Source organism: Orbicella faveolata, unplaced genomic scaffold (genome assembly GCF_042242905.1).
Source record: "Orbicella faveolata isolate gen_17 unplaced genomic scaffold, um_ofav_v1 contig_13, whole genome shotgun sequence".
NCBI classification, from domain to species: Eukaryota; Metazoa; Cnidaria; class Anthozoa; order Scleractinia; family Merulinidae; genus Orbicella; species Orbicella faveolata.
Genome location: NW_028301540.1, coordinates 16,625,001 through 16,641,285, shown reverse-complemented (window position 1 = coordinate 16,641,285; position 16,285 = coordinate 16,625,001). Strand labels below are relative to the sequence as shown.

At 39.6% G+C, this 16,285-nt stretch overlaps 1 protein-coding gene, 1 long non-coding RNA gene and 1 pseudogene across 3 annotated transcripts; 2 read left to right on the top strand and 1 right to left on the bottom strand.

Moving 5' to 3' along the window:
* Positions 1-1,976: 1,976 nt before the first annotated feature.
* LOC149115327 (uncharacterized) lies at positions 1,977-5,285 on the top strand. 2 transcript variants are annotated; one of them, XR_016206027.1, is made up of 3 exons: positions 1,977-2,722; positions 4,161-4,301; positions 5,208-5,285. It is a non-coding gene; the product is annotated as an uncharacterized LOC149115327 (long non-coding RNA). The 2 variants fall into 2 exon arrangements; XR_016206026.1 differs by lacking the exon at positions 1,977-2,722 and having other exon boundaries at positions 3,248-4,301.
* A 3,499-nt stretch (positions 5,286-8,784) lies between these two features.
* Positions 8,785-10,535, bottom strand: LOC149115326 (uncharacterized). Its single transcript, XM_089285664.1, has 2 exons — positions 10,277-10,535; positions 8,785-10,232 (listed from the first exon to the last, which is right to left on the bottom strand). The coding sequence occupies exons 1-2, from the start codon at positions 10,533-10,535 to the stop codon at positions 8,785-8,787; spliced, it is 1,707 nt and encodes a 568-aa protein (XP_089141790.1).
* A 4,400-nt stretch (positions 10,536-14,935) lies between these two features.
* LOC149115325 (uncharacterized) overlaps positions 14,936-16,285 on the top strand; it is a 1,961-nt pseudogene continuing 611 nt past the window's right edge.

The window sequence follows — 16,285 nt, the reverse complement described above, 5'->3', positions numbered from 1 at the left end:
GCAAAGGAGCAAACCATTAGATTACTGCTATGTGAAATGGCTGCCCCCATCACCACTAATCGTGATCTGAGAATAACACAGAAAGGATTTATGCAAGTTAGAGTGGAATCCTGCTCTCTTCACACTGTCTTTCATGGTAGATGTATGCCACACTGCTCTAATGAATTGCCTCAATGTGTTGTCACTTGTGGACAATATGATTTTCTGGTACATTCTGTACATGTTATACTCAGGAAACAATTGTTAGATGCAATTAGTTGTCCATACATCATTAACTATAAAGATAAGCTGTTTTTGTATGAGGAATGTGTTGGTGCTAATACTGTTTTGATAGCCTTAACTATAGTTAATTTTATCGTGGTTTTGAAACACTTGTAATGATCTCTTATGGTTTCCAAACTTGAGATGGCAATGTCAATTATCTGTAGTTTCTCACCATTTGCTGGCTTTTTGCCTTACTTTTCATACTGACACACAAAAAAAGAATCCAGACAGTGTTAGATGTGGGCACAAATAAATATTTTATTGTACCTTTCAGTAAAAGATTAAGTTGAATCTTATCACTCACATGCTTCATAACTTTTTCCTCTAGCAAATCTGGAAAGTGCATCTGTGCTCCTAGACACTGGCCAGGTGTTCTGCATATTTTGACTGATTCATTTAGGTCTGCCTGGCATTCCTCAATAACATAGGACCTTGCCATTGTATCGTTTCCTTATAACTGCATTATTTCATGGTATGCCTGGATAGACAGTCCAAATCGATCTAAAGTACACACCAGTTTCTTAACTTTTTCCTTTTCCTTCTCAGGAAGTCTCATGCAGTTTGAGGTCTTCTTGTTTTCTGACCTCTCTCTTTCAGGAGGTGTTGGTGTTTGCTTTAGGCTGTTGTTTTCAACACTTGACACATCTTGTGATGTACAAGGCAACTACAGAGGATCAACCTACTATCCAATAACCACAAGATCGAACTGCAATTAAGGTCAAACCTCTTCCTTGTTGGTTTACTTGCTCGTGGCAGTGCTTAACAACGAGGTTAGCAATGTGACTCTTTCTTGGAAGGATAACTGGGTACTTGATATACTCTGGCATTTCTGTAAGCTTTAGTCGTCTGCCGACCCTCAAGGTGCCACTGGAATCCAGGAAGGGGTCGAGTTTGAAGAGTGTACTTGATTTCTTAATGGCGTGGTTCTTACTGGGAGCAGAATCTTGGGTGGCTGAAGTCAGAACTTCAATCTCTTCACCAAAGTGGATAGCTTGTACTGCTCTGATCAAAATCATCTCTGCTTGCTGCATTGTTGCACTGTGATGAACTGGGACTGTGAGGTGACCTCTTTTGTACTTGCTACTTGGGAAATACCTCTTGTTTCAGTCTTCTTCAGTGACAGTTTCTCAAGACAGGCAGATTTCCTTGACTTCATTCTTTTCTTGAGCTTCTGTGTGTAGAGAAAACAAAATGCAACAGCCTTCTTTGCCTGGTGGTAATCTGAAAAGTACTCCAAATGGCTAGCCAGGCTCGCAAAGGTCTTTTCTGTGTTGATGACTAGGGCAACTTTGCTCTTGACACTTCTTTAGCTTTGCTTGAAGAGTGTATGGGCCAACAGGCATTATCTTTCCACACAAAGGCTGTTCCAATAGTCCAACTTGATTTCTGAAGTCCTTGGGGGCTGAGACCTCATGCCACTGGTCTGGGGAGGACTGTTCTTGGATTTGCTGAACTCTGTTGGAAACAAAGATGTGGAATCATCTAGTCTTAATTGAGGTATAACCAAGGACAACTTTGATGTCGGTCCAGAACACTTCTTCCGCTCCTTCATAGTCTAATTCCCACTGTAACTGAACACTTGTTTTGACTGTTACAACGGCAGCTGTGAGCTCAAGACGAGGTACTGTTACAGGTTTGAGCAGAGCAACTCCGGCTTTACCAATAACAAAGGAACAGTGAATGTAACCCTCATCATTTCTCAGCCTTACACGGCACGAAAAATTGGATTTACTCTAAATTTGATCCTGATCAAAGTCGAAGTCAAATATGATCATAGCTTTGATCCAAACTTTGACGCGCGTCAAATGTGTGTCAAAAATGTCATGGCTTTGCCGATACATTTGATCCATGACAAAGAGGAGGGCAAATGTGATCTTAACTTTGACTCCACCTTTGACCCACGTAAAAGGAGGAATCAAATATCTTATGGATTTGCCATACATTTGATCCCTGCCAAAGGCGAGGTCAAACATGTCAATAACTTTGACTACAGTTTTGACGCGCGTTAAAGGCGTTCAAAGACACCACGGCTTTGCATACCTTTGATCTCTTATGTCAAAGGCGTTCAAAGGCGGCATGGCTTTGTACAACTTTGATCCTACGTCATGTCATGTCAAAGGCGAGGTCAAATATGGCCATATCTTGCGACTCCGCTTTTAACGCCCTAATAACCTGCGTTTTCGTATTTTTTTGCTGTTTTAATGATAAAATGAAAGCTTGCTTTTTTGTCAATGTGTATTTTTTTTAATAAAAAAGTTTTCACTTGACCTGGAGGTGGCACAAGGAAACAACTTGAAAACAGCGGGAAAACGCAGCTGCCAGCAGCTTCCCGCATTTTTCTGGCCAATCGGAATAAAGGTCAACGAAGTCGGCTGTGAGGAAAGCAGACATTTTTCTTCATTTGGCTTCATTATGGCAGCTTTGGTGAAATTTTCGTTGTGTTTTGGACCAGGAAAAGGTAAGTCTCTGAATTTTGTTCATTTGTTTTCAATGTTCAGAGAATAACAGAGTTTAAAAAGTAAATTAAACGCAGCAATGGCTACATAAAGAACTGTGAATTGCGTATATTTATGGCAAGACAGATCCTCAGCAGTGAAAACAATTTAGTTGATGATTAATTGCACTTGACTGAATCACAGTTGATCGGCAAAGCTCTTCGTTAAGAAAGACCAAACTTTATTTTCAATTCACATATACTTATTTACAAAAGTTGACAAAGATAATTTTTTTTCTCACTCAGTCAAGTCTTGTGCATTAAATTGAAGTGTCTGTCATAGCATAGATTTTAGCATGATCAGTGCTTGAAATGAACGTAACTTAATAATTAAGCTTAAACTTAACTCTATTTACGTATAAATGGTTGTGCACAATGCCTCTGGTAATTTCTGAGCTTAAACAATTCCCTTGAAAGAAAGCTCATGTAAATATAAAGGAAATTTGTATTGAAGGAAAAACTCAGTCAGCCATGCATGACAAACCATCACGACCTGACTTAATTATCATATTCATTATACCATTAAAAGAGTTGTTGACTCTGAAAATTTAATCTATGGATAAGTTTCTGCTTTTGTCTCTAGTTACCAGTCTATTGAAAAAAAGCTCTGTTTGTTGCCACAGTTGAAATTATGATGATGTTTGTTCATTAATGTTGATAAATGACTTCACTGGGTTGAATTTAACAAATTGCATGTGGTTTAGTGCGGTCTGTACTCTTATCGACAATGATACGCACCATCACAGTGGTCAAAATGTTGTGGACTCACAAAGCGCAGCTGAGTGAGTCCACAACAAATTTTGACCACTGAGATAGCGAGATCAGTAGCAATTGTAGTAAAAATATGTTTTGATATTTGTTGTATCAGGCTTATGGATCAGTCATTTGGAACTCCACTATCTCCTGCCCAACCACCCCACCCCGAACCTGCCAGCATTTGACATTTTGAACTGTCTCCAGGGCTAAGAATGGTGTCATACCAGGTGATCAAATGCACCTACCCTGTGACATTTGCAAAACTGAGTAATAGAAATGTAGATTGAGTGTCAACCGAGGTGTCAGTGGAGTGTTGATTGAGTATCGATCGGGTGTTGATAGAGAGTCGATTTAGAGGATCGATCAAGGGTATCAATCGACACTCGACCACGGATGCCTTTAGTACACATAATCCAGCTTATCCGTTAGTAGGTGAAGTTGTTACAATGTTTGATAAAAAAATCAAACTTGCCATTAGTTGCAAATTAAAAAGCTGACCCCATAATAATATTATTATGCAACCTCTCTGGACAATACCAGTAGTTTTAGAGTTTCATGTCTTGATCTTTTGAGCAGTAGACAATTAAATGCCAATAAATATGTGACTAGTGGAAATTTGCTTATGAATGTTGTTTTTATCCTTCAGCTAGCCACTCTAGAAGAACTGAAGAAATTAACAGAATAAATTCTGGGAGAGGATACAATATACAACTCTGTAGTTCATAGTCAACTCAGATGCAGTTAAATCATGCAATGCTCCAAAGTGTGCAAACATCAGAACATTTTGGTAAGTAAAGGGCTGGAATATTCATTTGTTATTTCTATATTTTGTAGCATAGACCATCTTATAATTTCTTCAGCCAGAACTTTTAATATCTTTTTCCAGTAAAGAAAGGATATAAATAGATTTTGAAAACCTGGCTATAGCTTATTAATGTTATTTTAATTGATCATTTTTATTACAGTCTCACTCTGTGAAAAAAAAAAGTTGTTTCTTTTTGGTTCATTTAAGGGCAAGTAAGGAAATGTTGTCTTTCTTAAGGGACAAATACATCAACTGGCTCACCTGGATGAAAATTAAGTAATTAAAATGTTATTGAAAACATGCAAGGGGTGGGAATCTTTTTGGTAAATGAATCAAAGTTGCAGAATGTTGCAAACCAGTCTCAGGAAATGTTGGTTTTTGACTGGTAAAAGCTGAGTTTTGAATCTAAATTTTGAGTGGTTGTCTGCAATATCGACTGTTTTGGTTTGGCCATCAGGTTTCCAAACCAAATTTTTCCAAGCAAAATTAATAATATGATTAATTCATAACTATTGATGGGATCAGTAGAGAATTTAAGGCGTAGAAGATTTGATAATAACTTAGTAAAAGTAAATTGACAAAGACATTTATTTGCTTTTACTCAATTTAAAATTTTGTTGGCAAATTTGACTGGATAATAGCCATTTCCCTCTATGAGATGCGGCTGCACTGGGAATCATAGTGGTTGTATTCATCATCTTGGACTGGATTTTTGTTTCAATGAATGAGCCATGCAATTCCATGCAGACATGTCTCATGTTAAATCATTTAATTTCAGGAATTTTTTTCAGTGGAAAAAAGTGTACAAGTAGTTGCTAACTGTTTACTAATCAAATGTGCAATTATTTTGATATGTTTATATGCTCCTTTTCACATATGATCTACAAGGAAAATAAGGAAAAAGATTACACCACTGAACATGAAGAGATCTGTGGAAATTACACAGGAACAGCAATATTCCCAAAGGTGTGTGAATTCCTCATTTCTTGTCACAGTTTATGTCAGATTTGTTGATTTTTAGATTGCCATTCTGCAACCATAAAAGATCTTTGTCGTAAGAGGTCTGTAAGATGTCTTTAAGAGACAGGCAGACAGATGGACTGGTAAACTGGCTCTAGGCTTTTTGTTTATTTGTGCCAAGCTGTACACTTTTAAAATGACCCCAAGTCTTTGTTCTCTTATGAAATTCTAGCTGGGGATAACCCTTGTTCAGCTGGTGAAATTAGCTTGTTAAACTGGCTCTTAATGACATACCTGTGTGACCAAATCTCTGAGTAGAGTGGAGAGAAATACAGAAAAAAGGCTACTATTGACAGAAGCACAAACTATTCGAAGGAGGAGTAATGATCTGATTGGTCACGTTTTATTAATGTGATATTAGCAAATCTACTATAGGCAAACTTTAAAGTGCACTTAACCCCAAAAATTTCTTTTCGCTAGAACGAATCTACTTATTTGAAATAGTTCTGCGAAAAAATTTTTGAATTCTGTTAAATCCTCGATTTTCTGTGCCACGACGAAATCTCGAAAATAGCTCCAAAACACCACCATTTTGTTTCACGACCGAGTTTGAGGAGAATGGGTCCAGCGGCTCTTGTGACGTCTACCCAGGAAGGTTGGATATCTCATTTCCTCTCATTTCCTTCAGGATGGTGCAATACACATTCGAAAAGTGCACAGAAACGCCTTCCAGAGGTGCTATCGGCTGTTGCAGCAATATTCCAGATTTAAAGAAAGATATACTGTACAATTTACTGATGATGATCGGCTAATGGTGCAATAAAGACGTAAACGATGGTTTATTTTGTCGAACCGAAACAAGCGAACTGAATCTGTGAGAACCATTGAAGAACTGTCACTGGAATTTGTTCCGCAGACTTTCGAACACTATTTTCATAAATTTTCTGCTTAAAGCTAACCAGCAATTTGTAGGAATACTACCTACAACCTATATCTTCCAATCCCGCAGTATTTATAACATAACCGGCAAAGTTGTGTGATCCGGTCATGATCAAGAAGCGTTATACTGATATGTAAATAGACCGCAACTGTACGCCGCTAACCAACACTTATTTCTCTTTCGATTTAGATGAAAGTCGAAGATTAATCCTCTAGAATTACATGATAACAAAATTGTTAGACTCACAGAGTTTTTCGAAGGTTTGGAAATCAGCAGTGCGACAAAGATTCTGTGCAATAGCGTCGAAAATATGACCGCGTAACATTATCTGCGGACCGCTTAGGGAACACATCCTTTTCGCTTATCCGATGAATTTCACTGCAAACTTTGAGAACAATTTACATTGGTTATTTGGAGTTACGACTTAAAACGTGTGACAATGTGAAATCGGTAATTGTATGAAATGTTTCCTTCCGCCTTGCTTCCCGCAGCTTCAAAAATGCAGGTCCAAACAATATGATTTTCAATCGATCGAAGCCAATGTTTTGCAGGTCATCAAGTCTCGAAAACTGCAACACGTACGTCGCTCTTATAAACATGAAGCATTCAACTGAAAGTAAAACACAAACTGGATTTAACAGAACCTTGACAAAATACATTCTCGGTAAGGACAAATGTAAACGGGCTATAAACACGCATGGGAATCTTATGTTTAGTTGACGAAATTACCATCCAAAGCAGTCCTTGAGTTTTCTTTCCTGCTTTTCGTTTGCCTGCTCCTCCACTTCGTATCTAGCTTTCCATTCCTAATATACAAGCAGCTCGTCCGCAAAGACGTCTTCCCCGTCGTCGCTTGAAATGTTGTAAATTGCTCTCAAAGCTCTAAGCAGTGAGTTCACAGTTGTCGAACGTGCTCGATCGAAGTTTATTTCGGAGCCTTCCGAATCGAAACTTAACTCTGACTCCAGTGACGAAAAAGAAATGATTCTGAGACAAAACTTGGACGTTTTAGTCCCAAAATACATCGGAACGATTAGTTTTGCATTCTATTTTCTCGAGCAAATACAGAGAGTTGACTGAGGCGCTATTGTGTTTGGTTCCTGGGTAGATGTCATCAGGTACCGCCGCCCCAGACTCCCTAAAACGCGGTCGTGAAACACTTAATCGCGACTTTGAAAGGGCATAGAAAATCGAGGATTCAACCAAATTCAAAAATTTCTTCGCCCAAATGCTTCAAATAAAGTCTAGATTTGTTTTAGCAAAAAAAAAATTTGGGGGTTAGGTGCACTTTAAGGAATAGAATGCCAAGATTCACCCTTAATATTCATTTCCAACTTTTTTGTCTGTTTGCTTCTGTTTAGACAAATGCAGACAAGCAGTGGTCGACAGGATGGACTTATCCAGTGAAGATGCGTTGATTAATTTCGTCAACGCCTTAGACTTTGTCAAAATGTGTCTTCCCTAGAAATAATGGGGATTTAGTTGGCATTGACCCCCAACAAGGCAGTTTAACCACTTTGATGAGAAAGAAGTGGAAAACACAGTATTCCATTCCACTTATAATGCAAGAATGAGCAAGTGCAAGAAGCAGAAAAGGAGAACTGCCAAAACATAAGGAGTTCCATGCAACGGACTGTACGTGCCATCTGGAAAGGACGCTTATACACCAGTTGACTTTTGTGCGAAGTTTGCTATATCTTTCCCGAAATTTTGCGGTTGTCTTCCCTATTGTCTAGTCTGGTCTAGTAAATTTAAGGAACTGAGAATTTAGCCGTAGTACTTCAATGTTAGATAAATGCACTTTGTACCATGGAAGATTTGTTGACTGTTGTTTTCACGATAGACAGAACAATGTTTTCCTTATGATCAGTCTCATTACGTGTAGTTTGAAACCAAGCCTGTAACGTGGCTTTTTGAAACCAGAAGCCCAAAACATTTATGTAAGGTACTTGGAGGTATTTACTCTTGATAAAAACGGGGGAAAAAATTGAAACTGAGATGAAGTTGAACATATTTATTTTCTTAAAATTAGGTGCAATGATCTTTCCGGGCCGCTTTTCCGTTAACATTTGTCAATAGTTTGGTACAAAATAACTTTATTAAAGCTGATATATTCTTCAAAACTTGTCAGACATAAATCAAGAGTACGGATCTAATTGCATCTTTTGTATGCGGAGCTACAAAGCTAGTGTAGCAAGTAGAAAAAAGCATATAAGATGTGGATCGCGCGAAACGTGATCAACGGTCGTGCAGCGCAAAAGAGGAGCGCGAGCGAGAAGTTCGGGCGAGACGCGCGAGCGCGGAACGCGAAGAGTACCTTTGACAAACCTTTGGCCTGCGTCACAGGCATCTTCGACCACGTCTTTAGCAAACCTTTGACTCGAATCGCAGACAAATTTGATTACACTTTTGACCCGCCTTTGACAGTGCGCAAAGGCGTATCAAAGGATCACCTTTAACCCTAAAAACACAGGCGTTCAAAGGTGAGTAAAAACGGCCTTTCACGCCTTTGATTTGGTGGTAAAGGTTTATTCACAGATGATCTTTGATTCGCGTCACAGATCGTCAAAAGCGTGCAAAGGCCACCTTTACAAAATCTTTAACAACACATTTGACGTGCGGTAAAGGCGATTTTTCGTGCCGTGTTAGGTATGACCATTTACTGTATCCTTGAGTGCTTTCATCTGAGAAGTGATGTAGCTGAGCCTCAGCAATACGACCAAAGTTTGAGGGTTTGTAGCATCTTGGGATTGATAGTTCCTCCACTGTAGGTAGTTCTTCTCTCCACCTTTCCCATCTTGCCTTAATGTTCTCCAGAACTGAATCATCCCAGTCGGCCTTTTCCCGGCAGAGTTCTTGAAGTATCTTCTTTCCTTCCATGAGCGCTGGGGCTACAAATCCTAGCAGGTCATAAATGGAGCTTACAGTCGAGAGAATCCCTCTTCTGGTACATGGACAATCCTTTAAAACAATCCTGAAATGGAACGAGTCCTTTTTCACACACCATTGGACTCCAAGGGCACGTTCCATAGGTATGGCTTCCTTGTCCAGATCTATGCTCTGAATGCCTTTTGCTCGTTCTTCAATAGGTATGGCTTCAATGACCTCCTTGTGGCTTGAGGTGAACTTGTGCAACTTGAACCCTCCTCTTTTACACATTCCCTTTGTATTATTGTTAAGGGTCACTGCATCCTGTATTGACTCCACTGATGTCAGTCTGTTGACGTAAAAATCTCTGCAAATGAAGTTCGCTGCCTCTGCCCCCAGGTTTTTCTCATTGTCATTTGCAGACATCTTCAATGTGTAATTAGCGCTTGCTGGAGAACTTGTGGCGCCAAACAGATGTACTGTCATCCTAAATTCAGCAGGTTCCTTTGTTGAGTCACCATCCTTCCACCAGAGGAAGCGTAGAAGATCTCTGTCTTGCTCTGCTACTCCAACTTGGTGGAACATCCCTTCAATGTCTCCCATCAGGACTACAGGTTCCTTCCTAAATCTACACAGAACTCCTACTAAATTGTTCGTTAAATCTGGTCCTTGAAGTAAATGCTTATTCAGTGACTCATTATGGAATTCTATGGAGCAGTCGAAGACAACCGGAATTTTAGTCAGCTTCTTCGGATGATAAACACCGTGGTGTGGTATATACCACACCTTTCCTTCATTGCTGGCTTCGACTTCAACTGGAGGAACCTCTTCAGCAAAACCATTACCTAGTACCTTTTCCATGAACACAGCGTAATCATCTCTGTACCTTTTATCGGTCTTGAACTTCCATTTCAATTGGTTTAAATGACGTAAAGCAACTTCATGGTTATTTGGAAGAGCAGGGGTGGGTACTTTCAATGGCATGGGCATCTCATAGTGGCCATCTTCACGGTGTCGAATCCCATTTTCTACTATTGCCAAGAACTTCCTGTCTTCTTGTGAAAGGGCTTCTTGAGTAGAGCTACCCTCAGAGAATTCCATTTCAAACATTTTCTTACTGCATTCGGGTTTATCTCTTCTTTGGACTGAATTTGGGGAATGAAGCTGAGACCTGTTCTGATGTTACTACCATTTTCACAGGACACAATTCTGTGACAAGTGGTGGGTTCCATGTCTTCTTCATCTAGTTGTCTTTCTCGCTGTGAAATGATTGGGCCAATAATTCCCCATCCTAGAAGGGTTCTGACTGTGTAGGGATCGTCTCCCTTTCCCAGGATAACTTCTCTTGGTTTTATTGCACAGGGACAGTTACAGCCAATCAGGAGTCCTACATCTGTACCACTTTGATAAGGGTGCAGCCTCTCTGCAATCTTCTTAAGGCCATTCATTTGCAACTTTGGGGGTAGGAATTTGGTTCCTTCAGAAATACTTGATCTGGAATATGATTTGGGCAGCTCGATCTAACTCTTTTGTCTATGCACTGGACTACCAGACCACCTATCTTCTCAAAGCAAATTTCTTCCTTTCCTAGCATCGTGTACAAATTCAGTTTGATCTCAGGGCCCTTTAATCCAAGGTCGCGTATAATGTCACACGTAATGAATGTTGAATCACTTGCATCATCCAGGAGCACATAGATAAGAATCTTCCTTTCAGGATTGTCCTTGTGGTACAACCACATGGGCAAGATCAAAGAGTTAGTGATACTGTTCCGTTCGCCAGCTGTATGACAAACGCTTGAAGTGTTGCTGGAGGATTGATCTGGATTAACGTTTGTTTCTGCTGAATCCCTTGACTCCTTATTGTCTGGATCATTATGGAGAATGGTTGGGTGTGGTTTCCCACATCTTTGGCAAGTCAGTCTCTTACTCCAATTCTTTGAGTAATGGCCCTTACTGAGACAAGTAAAGCAAAGACCCACAGACTGGATAAAATCGAGCTGTTCCTTAACGGTTTTCTTCTTGAACTTATCACAGCTGGATAGAGTATGGTCCTTTGAACACACAGGGCAGACTCTTAGTTTTGATTGGCCTTTGGATCTTACATAGGTGTGTTGGTCTTTGAGGGGTCACCTGTAGTTGTAACCATGCTGTTTAAGTTTGGTGGCTGTCTTTGGTTTCTATGGCCAGCCTTCTTGTCTTTCTCAAAAGGCTTCTTACGTTCTGACTTCAGTACGTCTGGTGAGAAAACTGGATCTGTAGCAAGATCAGCTTCTGTTTCCACAAGGTTCACGAGATCATGAAATGTAACTGTTCTACCATGATTTTTCTTTAGTTCGAAGGCATGATGGCACCACTTAACTCCTGAATATGAGGGAAGCTTCGAACTGACTTGTTTCAGCACCTCCACAGAGTCTAAATCACTCAGAAACTTCATACTTCTCATAGCTTCTTTGCACTGTCCCAGAAAGTCTGAGAAAGCCTAAAGATCATTACTCTGACCTTCGCCAATCTGCAGCCAGTTCTTTAGACGAGACTTGTAAGCGTTTGAGACACGGAGGGGATCTCCAAACCTTTGGGCAAGCAGATTCTTGGATCACTTGTAGCTGTCACCAGAGGTCAGAGTCACAAAACTTTTGATGATGTCATTCGCCTTCCCTGTGGTGCATTTGCTTAGAAAATACAACTGTTCTTTATTCACGAAAACACAAGCTTCAATGATGGTTTCAAAGGCTCTCATGAATATAGGATAGTCAAAGTAATTGCCACTGAAGGTTGGCGGTTCTTGAATTGGAAGGGAGTTAATCTGTTGCTGCTCGGTGATAAGGGCACTGAGCTTGGTTTGCTTGGTCTGAAGCTTCACAATCTCTTGAAGTGTGACTTCGCTTGGGCTTGGACTTTCCTTCTTTGGCTCTAACAATTGAGGTGCGAATGTATTTCCAGTGCCGAGGATTGACGTTGAATCTTCACAGGAAAGCATGGCTATTCTGAAGGGGATGGTTTGAGATGAGTTGGAGATACTTTCACTTCAGCTTCTGACTTGATAGGCATTAAGGGCAGCCCTGATGGTGGCGTACAAAAGGGGTTTTCAGAAGTAGAAACTTCAAAGGTCGGTAGATGGGGCTGTTCGGATTTTAAAGGTGTGGTGAACTCCTTTAGCACAAAGGGAGTAGGATCTATATTTAGTCCACTCAGTTCTTTAACCCTCTGGCTGGATAATTTGCTTTGCTTAGTCAGACTGACATTTTCTTCATCCTCTGGTGCTTTCATGGCATCCCTCTCTGCCTTCGCCATTTCCAGCTCTTTTATCTTAATCTTTTTCAGCTTGGCCTCCTTGTCTAAGTATTTCATTTCAGCTTCTAATTTAGCAGCCTTGGCTGCAGCCTTGATCTTCCTTGAGTGTGCAGAGGAACCAGACAGTCGGGAGGATTTTGTGGTGGATGATACGCCCGAGTGGGAAGATGCAGCTGATGAATTTTCTTCAAAGGCCTTTCTTTCGATGGCGCAAATTTGGCTGCTGATTTTTAAGCGACATTCACTGAATTCACGATCTATTAGGTCAAAATATCAGTACTAAACATCTGTGTCTTCTTCCGTTACCATAAGATCGTGATATCAAATCTTTTTTCAATGAATTGAGTTCTTCAGCTTCAGATGTGAGAATTTCCATATCCTTTGGTTCTTCGAGGAAAGTGTTAACTTTCTTAATCTGCTTTGCCAAACGTCCATTTGCTGCATCTCTGTGATGCCTCAAAGCTTCTATCATATATTCTTTTCCTTTCTGAGTTAACTTCCGGTTCTGGTCACGAGTAGAAGCGTCATGCGTCGCGCAGTCATCTTCTGGTGGTTGCATAACAATCGCTTTGCTTCCTCGTGCATCATGCAACAAACTTAACAAAATTGCCAATAATATCTTTGGTACTTTCTTGGTCGGATACACTCATATTTTCGCTTTAATTGCACATCCTGATTGTTGTAGATGACAAGATGGTGGAGATATTTTACTGTAATCGTTATATGTCGAAGGGGCGTATTTTAAGGAGACAAAGATCCAAAACTTGACGTCAATAAAAGTGTTTATTTCTTGACAACAAGGAAAGGTTCAATGATAATTGTAAACTGAAAACAATGATTATAAAATAGACTGAAATATAAAGCTAAATACACTAAAGGTAAAAAGGGAATGAAACAAACTGCTCTGTGGATGTTAAGGGGGTGGAACCCCACTAGCATAATAACAACTTGACATCAAAACAATAATTTTCCGCACATGAAAAGGTCCCAAACAAAGACGAAAATACGCATAAACAATACAAATTCATACTTGCTTAACAACAATGCATATGATACTTCGAAATGAATTGAAATAATCACATTTGTGACACTAAGAAACAGACTACTTATCTGCATGTGCACGAGGGAAAATGATAACAATTAACTTGAGCTAGAATAGAATTGTGCAACATACTAAATCGATAGGAAATACATTTAAATAACAAAGAAAACAAAATCACTCACATATCTGACCCACACAGTGAAAATACTTGATAGGGAAATGCGAAAATGCAACTTGACTTGACCGAAAACTTAACAATGGCTGACTGTTAGGATCAAGAAACACCGGTCAACGGCCCATTTGGCAAATCGCTCATATTTTGCCCAAAGATTCCCTTAGGTGACCTTTTTCTAAAAATCATATTAAAAGGTTCTAGCGAATTATAACTTTTGAGAAATTCGGGAAAATTGGAAAACGCAGTCAAAGTGCGGTTTTTCGTTCAATAAAATGCCGAAATAAGGTGCGAGCAGGAAGCGCTGCTAAAGTCGTAAAATATATTCAACTGACTTCAAACTTTACACAAATGTGGAACAATCATTCTAATTCATTCTTTGTTTTAAACTAACCTCAGATATGTTGATATAGTGGTTTGGCGAACCATTTTAAAAACACCTCTGAAGCGTGTTAAAAATGGCGGCAAAATGTAGGTCATGTTTAACAGCATAAAAATGCATCTGGTACCTCAATGTTTGATTATTTTACTTTACGGCCTAAAAGTATCATTATTAAATATTTACCATGCCAAGTTTCATGCTCGAACTCGAAGTACTACCCTTTGAGAAAAATGAAAATCTATGTCAATTTGTTAGGTGCAAATGACTCAGCATTAATATGCATGAACTAGGGTTCCAATCAATTTGACTGGGGCAAATAAAATGCTATTAATTAAAATTTCATCAATTCACTGCTAGCATAGGAACATAATGTCCACTATATGGAAACCGTTTTTTAGACATTTCAGAAACCTTACGCTTTAATTTTGTTTAATTTCCTGTCCGCCGTCATGTCTAGTTTGTGGTCGGGTTGTATTCCCTTATGTAAACAACACTGTTGTCATTACAGCCCCAAGAGATTTCCTGGAACCTTAGTGTTTTTCACACTTCACTAAAATGCTTTGAGTTTGTTAAGACACAGTAATGGGTCATATTTGACTGCTGTTTAGCTTTAAGGAAGTTAAACCGAGACCACAAGTTGATCAAGTTTAAATATCTTGAAGCAAATCGCCTAATCCTAATTTGGTAAACAGCAAATCTCGGCAAATGTTCAAGAAGTCGAGAGACTAATCGGGCAATGGATGATCGGTACAAAAAATATCAAACCGTGGTTAGCAAAAGTGTACCTGTAAAAGTGTAGTGGCAAGTTCCAAATAAATTTCGACTAAATAAATAAATTGAAAACAGGGAAACGGTCTGACCCCAAACAAATGTACAAGATTTAATACGGCTCAATACGCCTTATTCATAAATGGTAGACGCGCAGTTTAGACCTGAGGCAAGTTCACCAAAACGAGGCTTAGGAGGCATCGTTCGATCTAACGAAACTGTAACTTTTGTTTGAAGGTTTGTGGAATTATTGACTGTTTAGTTAAATCGAGGATCAGTTGATGTAAAGTAGTTTAAAGACCTTGGCGAATGTTCTGTTGTAAAAATGGCGGCGAGTTTTGCAGTTAATTTGAGTCAAGACGATATTCCAGGAGCGTCCTTAGAGGGAAGAAACCCAGCAGAGCTCAACAGCGATGCCCTGAGGTTTTGGCTTAAATGTAGAGGAGATAAATGCAAAGGACTGAAAACAAAGGCTCAGCTATTAAAACGGTAGGTTTAAATGTAACGATGGATAGCCAAATATAAGTAGTAATCTAAACTTCTTATGTTGAGCGAGTTAAGTATAGTTTGGTTTCGATATCTGAGTAAAATACACTCAAGTTCGAAAATGTTTTCTCCAGGGTTGATGAATACATCAAATCGGGGTTAGAAGACGCGATAGTCGATCCTGATCCAGATTTAACTTACACGAAGAGGAAAATTGCTAGGGAGCAAGCAAGCAGTAGCCATGAGACTGTAGCAAGTACTTCTATAAACGCCAGCTCTACCTATGTTTCTCAGCGTCAAGGGAACATAAAGATCAATTACCCGACGAGTGGATGGGAGAACTCACTGCAGAAAATGCCCTTTTTCTCCCGTGCCGAGATGGATAAATTTGTTGCACTAACTGGAAAGAGTTTGGGCTGTGCCGGTAAGAAATCTGTTCCAACCGGGCTCAAAAAAGCTACATTTCTAAAGGATGAATATCTTAAGCACATTGAAAGCTACAGTGACCAAAGATACTTTTTCACGCGTTGTAAATGTTATCACTCCTTTCGAAAGAACAATCCCCCTCATAATGTATTTTTAGCATTATGTATTGTCTCAGGTGAACTGAAAGATTCCAAATGTTCGTGTCTTGTGGGTTCCTTGGGCTACTGCAACCATTCTTTAGCCTTAATGCTGAAGGCTTGTAAATTTAGTCTATATGGGTCCCAAAATACTAAAGACCTAGAAAATGAAGCTGATCAGATCCCAGACCAAGCACACACCTCAAAACTTCAAACTTGGCATCAAAAAGGTCGTGGTGAAACCATCTATCCTCAGCCTGTTATGGATGTGGTTGTCTCAAAAACCAAACTGGAGAATACAAAACGTGAAAACGAAGGGATTCATTCTCTCCTTTACGAGGCAAGAAATAATGCAATGTACAACAGTGCAGAGGAGCAAAAATTCAAGCAGGCAATCAGAGATATAAACCCTCAAATGGGTCTTGCTCAAATTGTTGATCTTGGGAGTGAAATACATCTGAAAGAAACGAGATTCGGGCATAGTCCAGTGGG

Coding starts and splice junctions, on each gene's coding strand:
- LOC149115326 (XM_089285664.1), bottom strand. CDS start 10,535: ATGAATGGCCTTAAGAAGATTGCAGAGAGGCTGCACCCTTATCAAAGT. Junction 10,233..10,276: donor AATTGTGTCCTGTGAAAATG/GTAGTAACATCA, acceptor CCCCAAATTCAG/TCCAAAGAAGAGATAAACCC.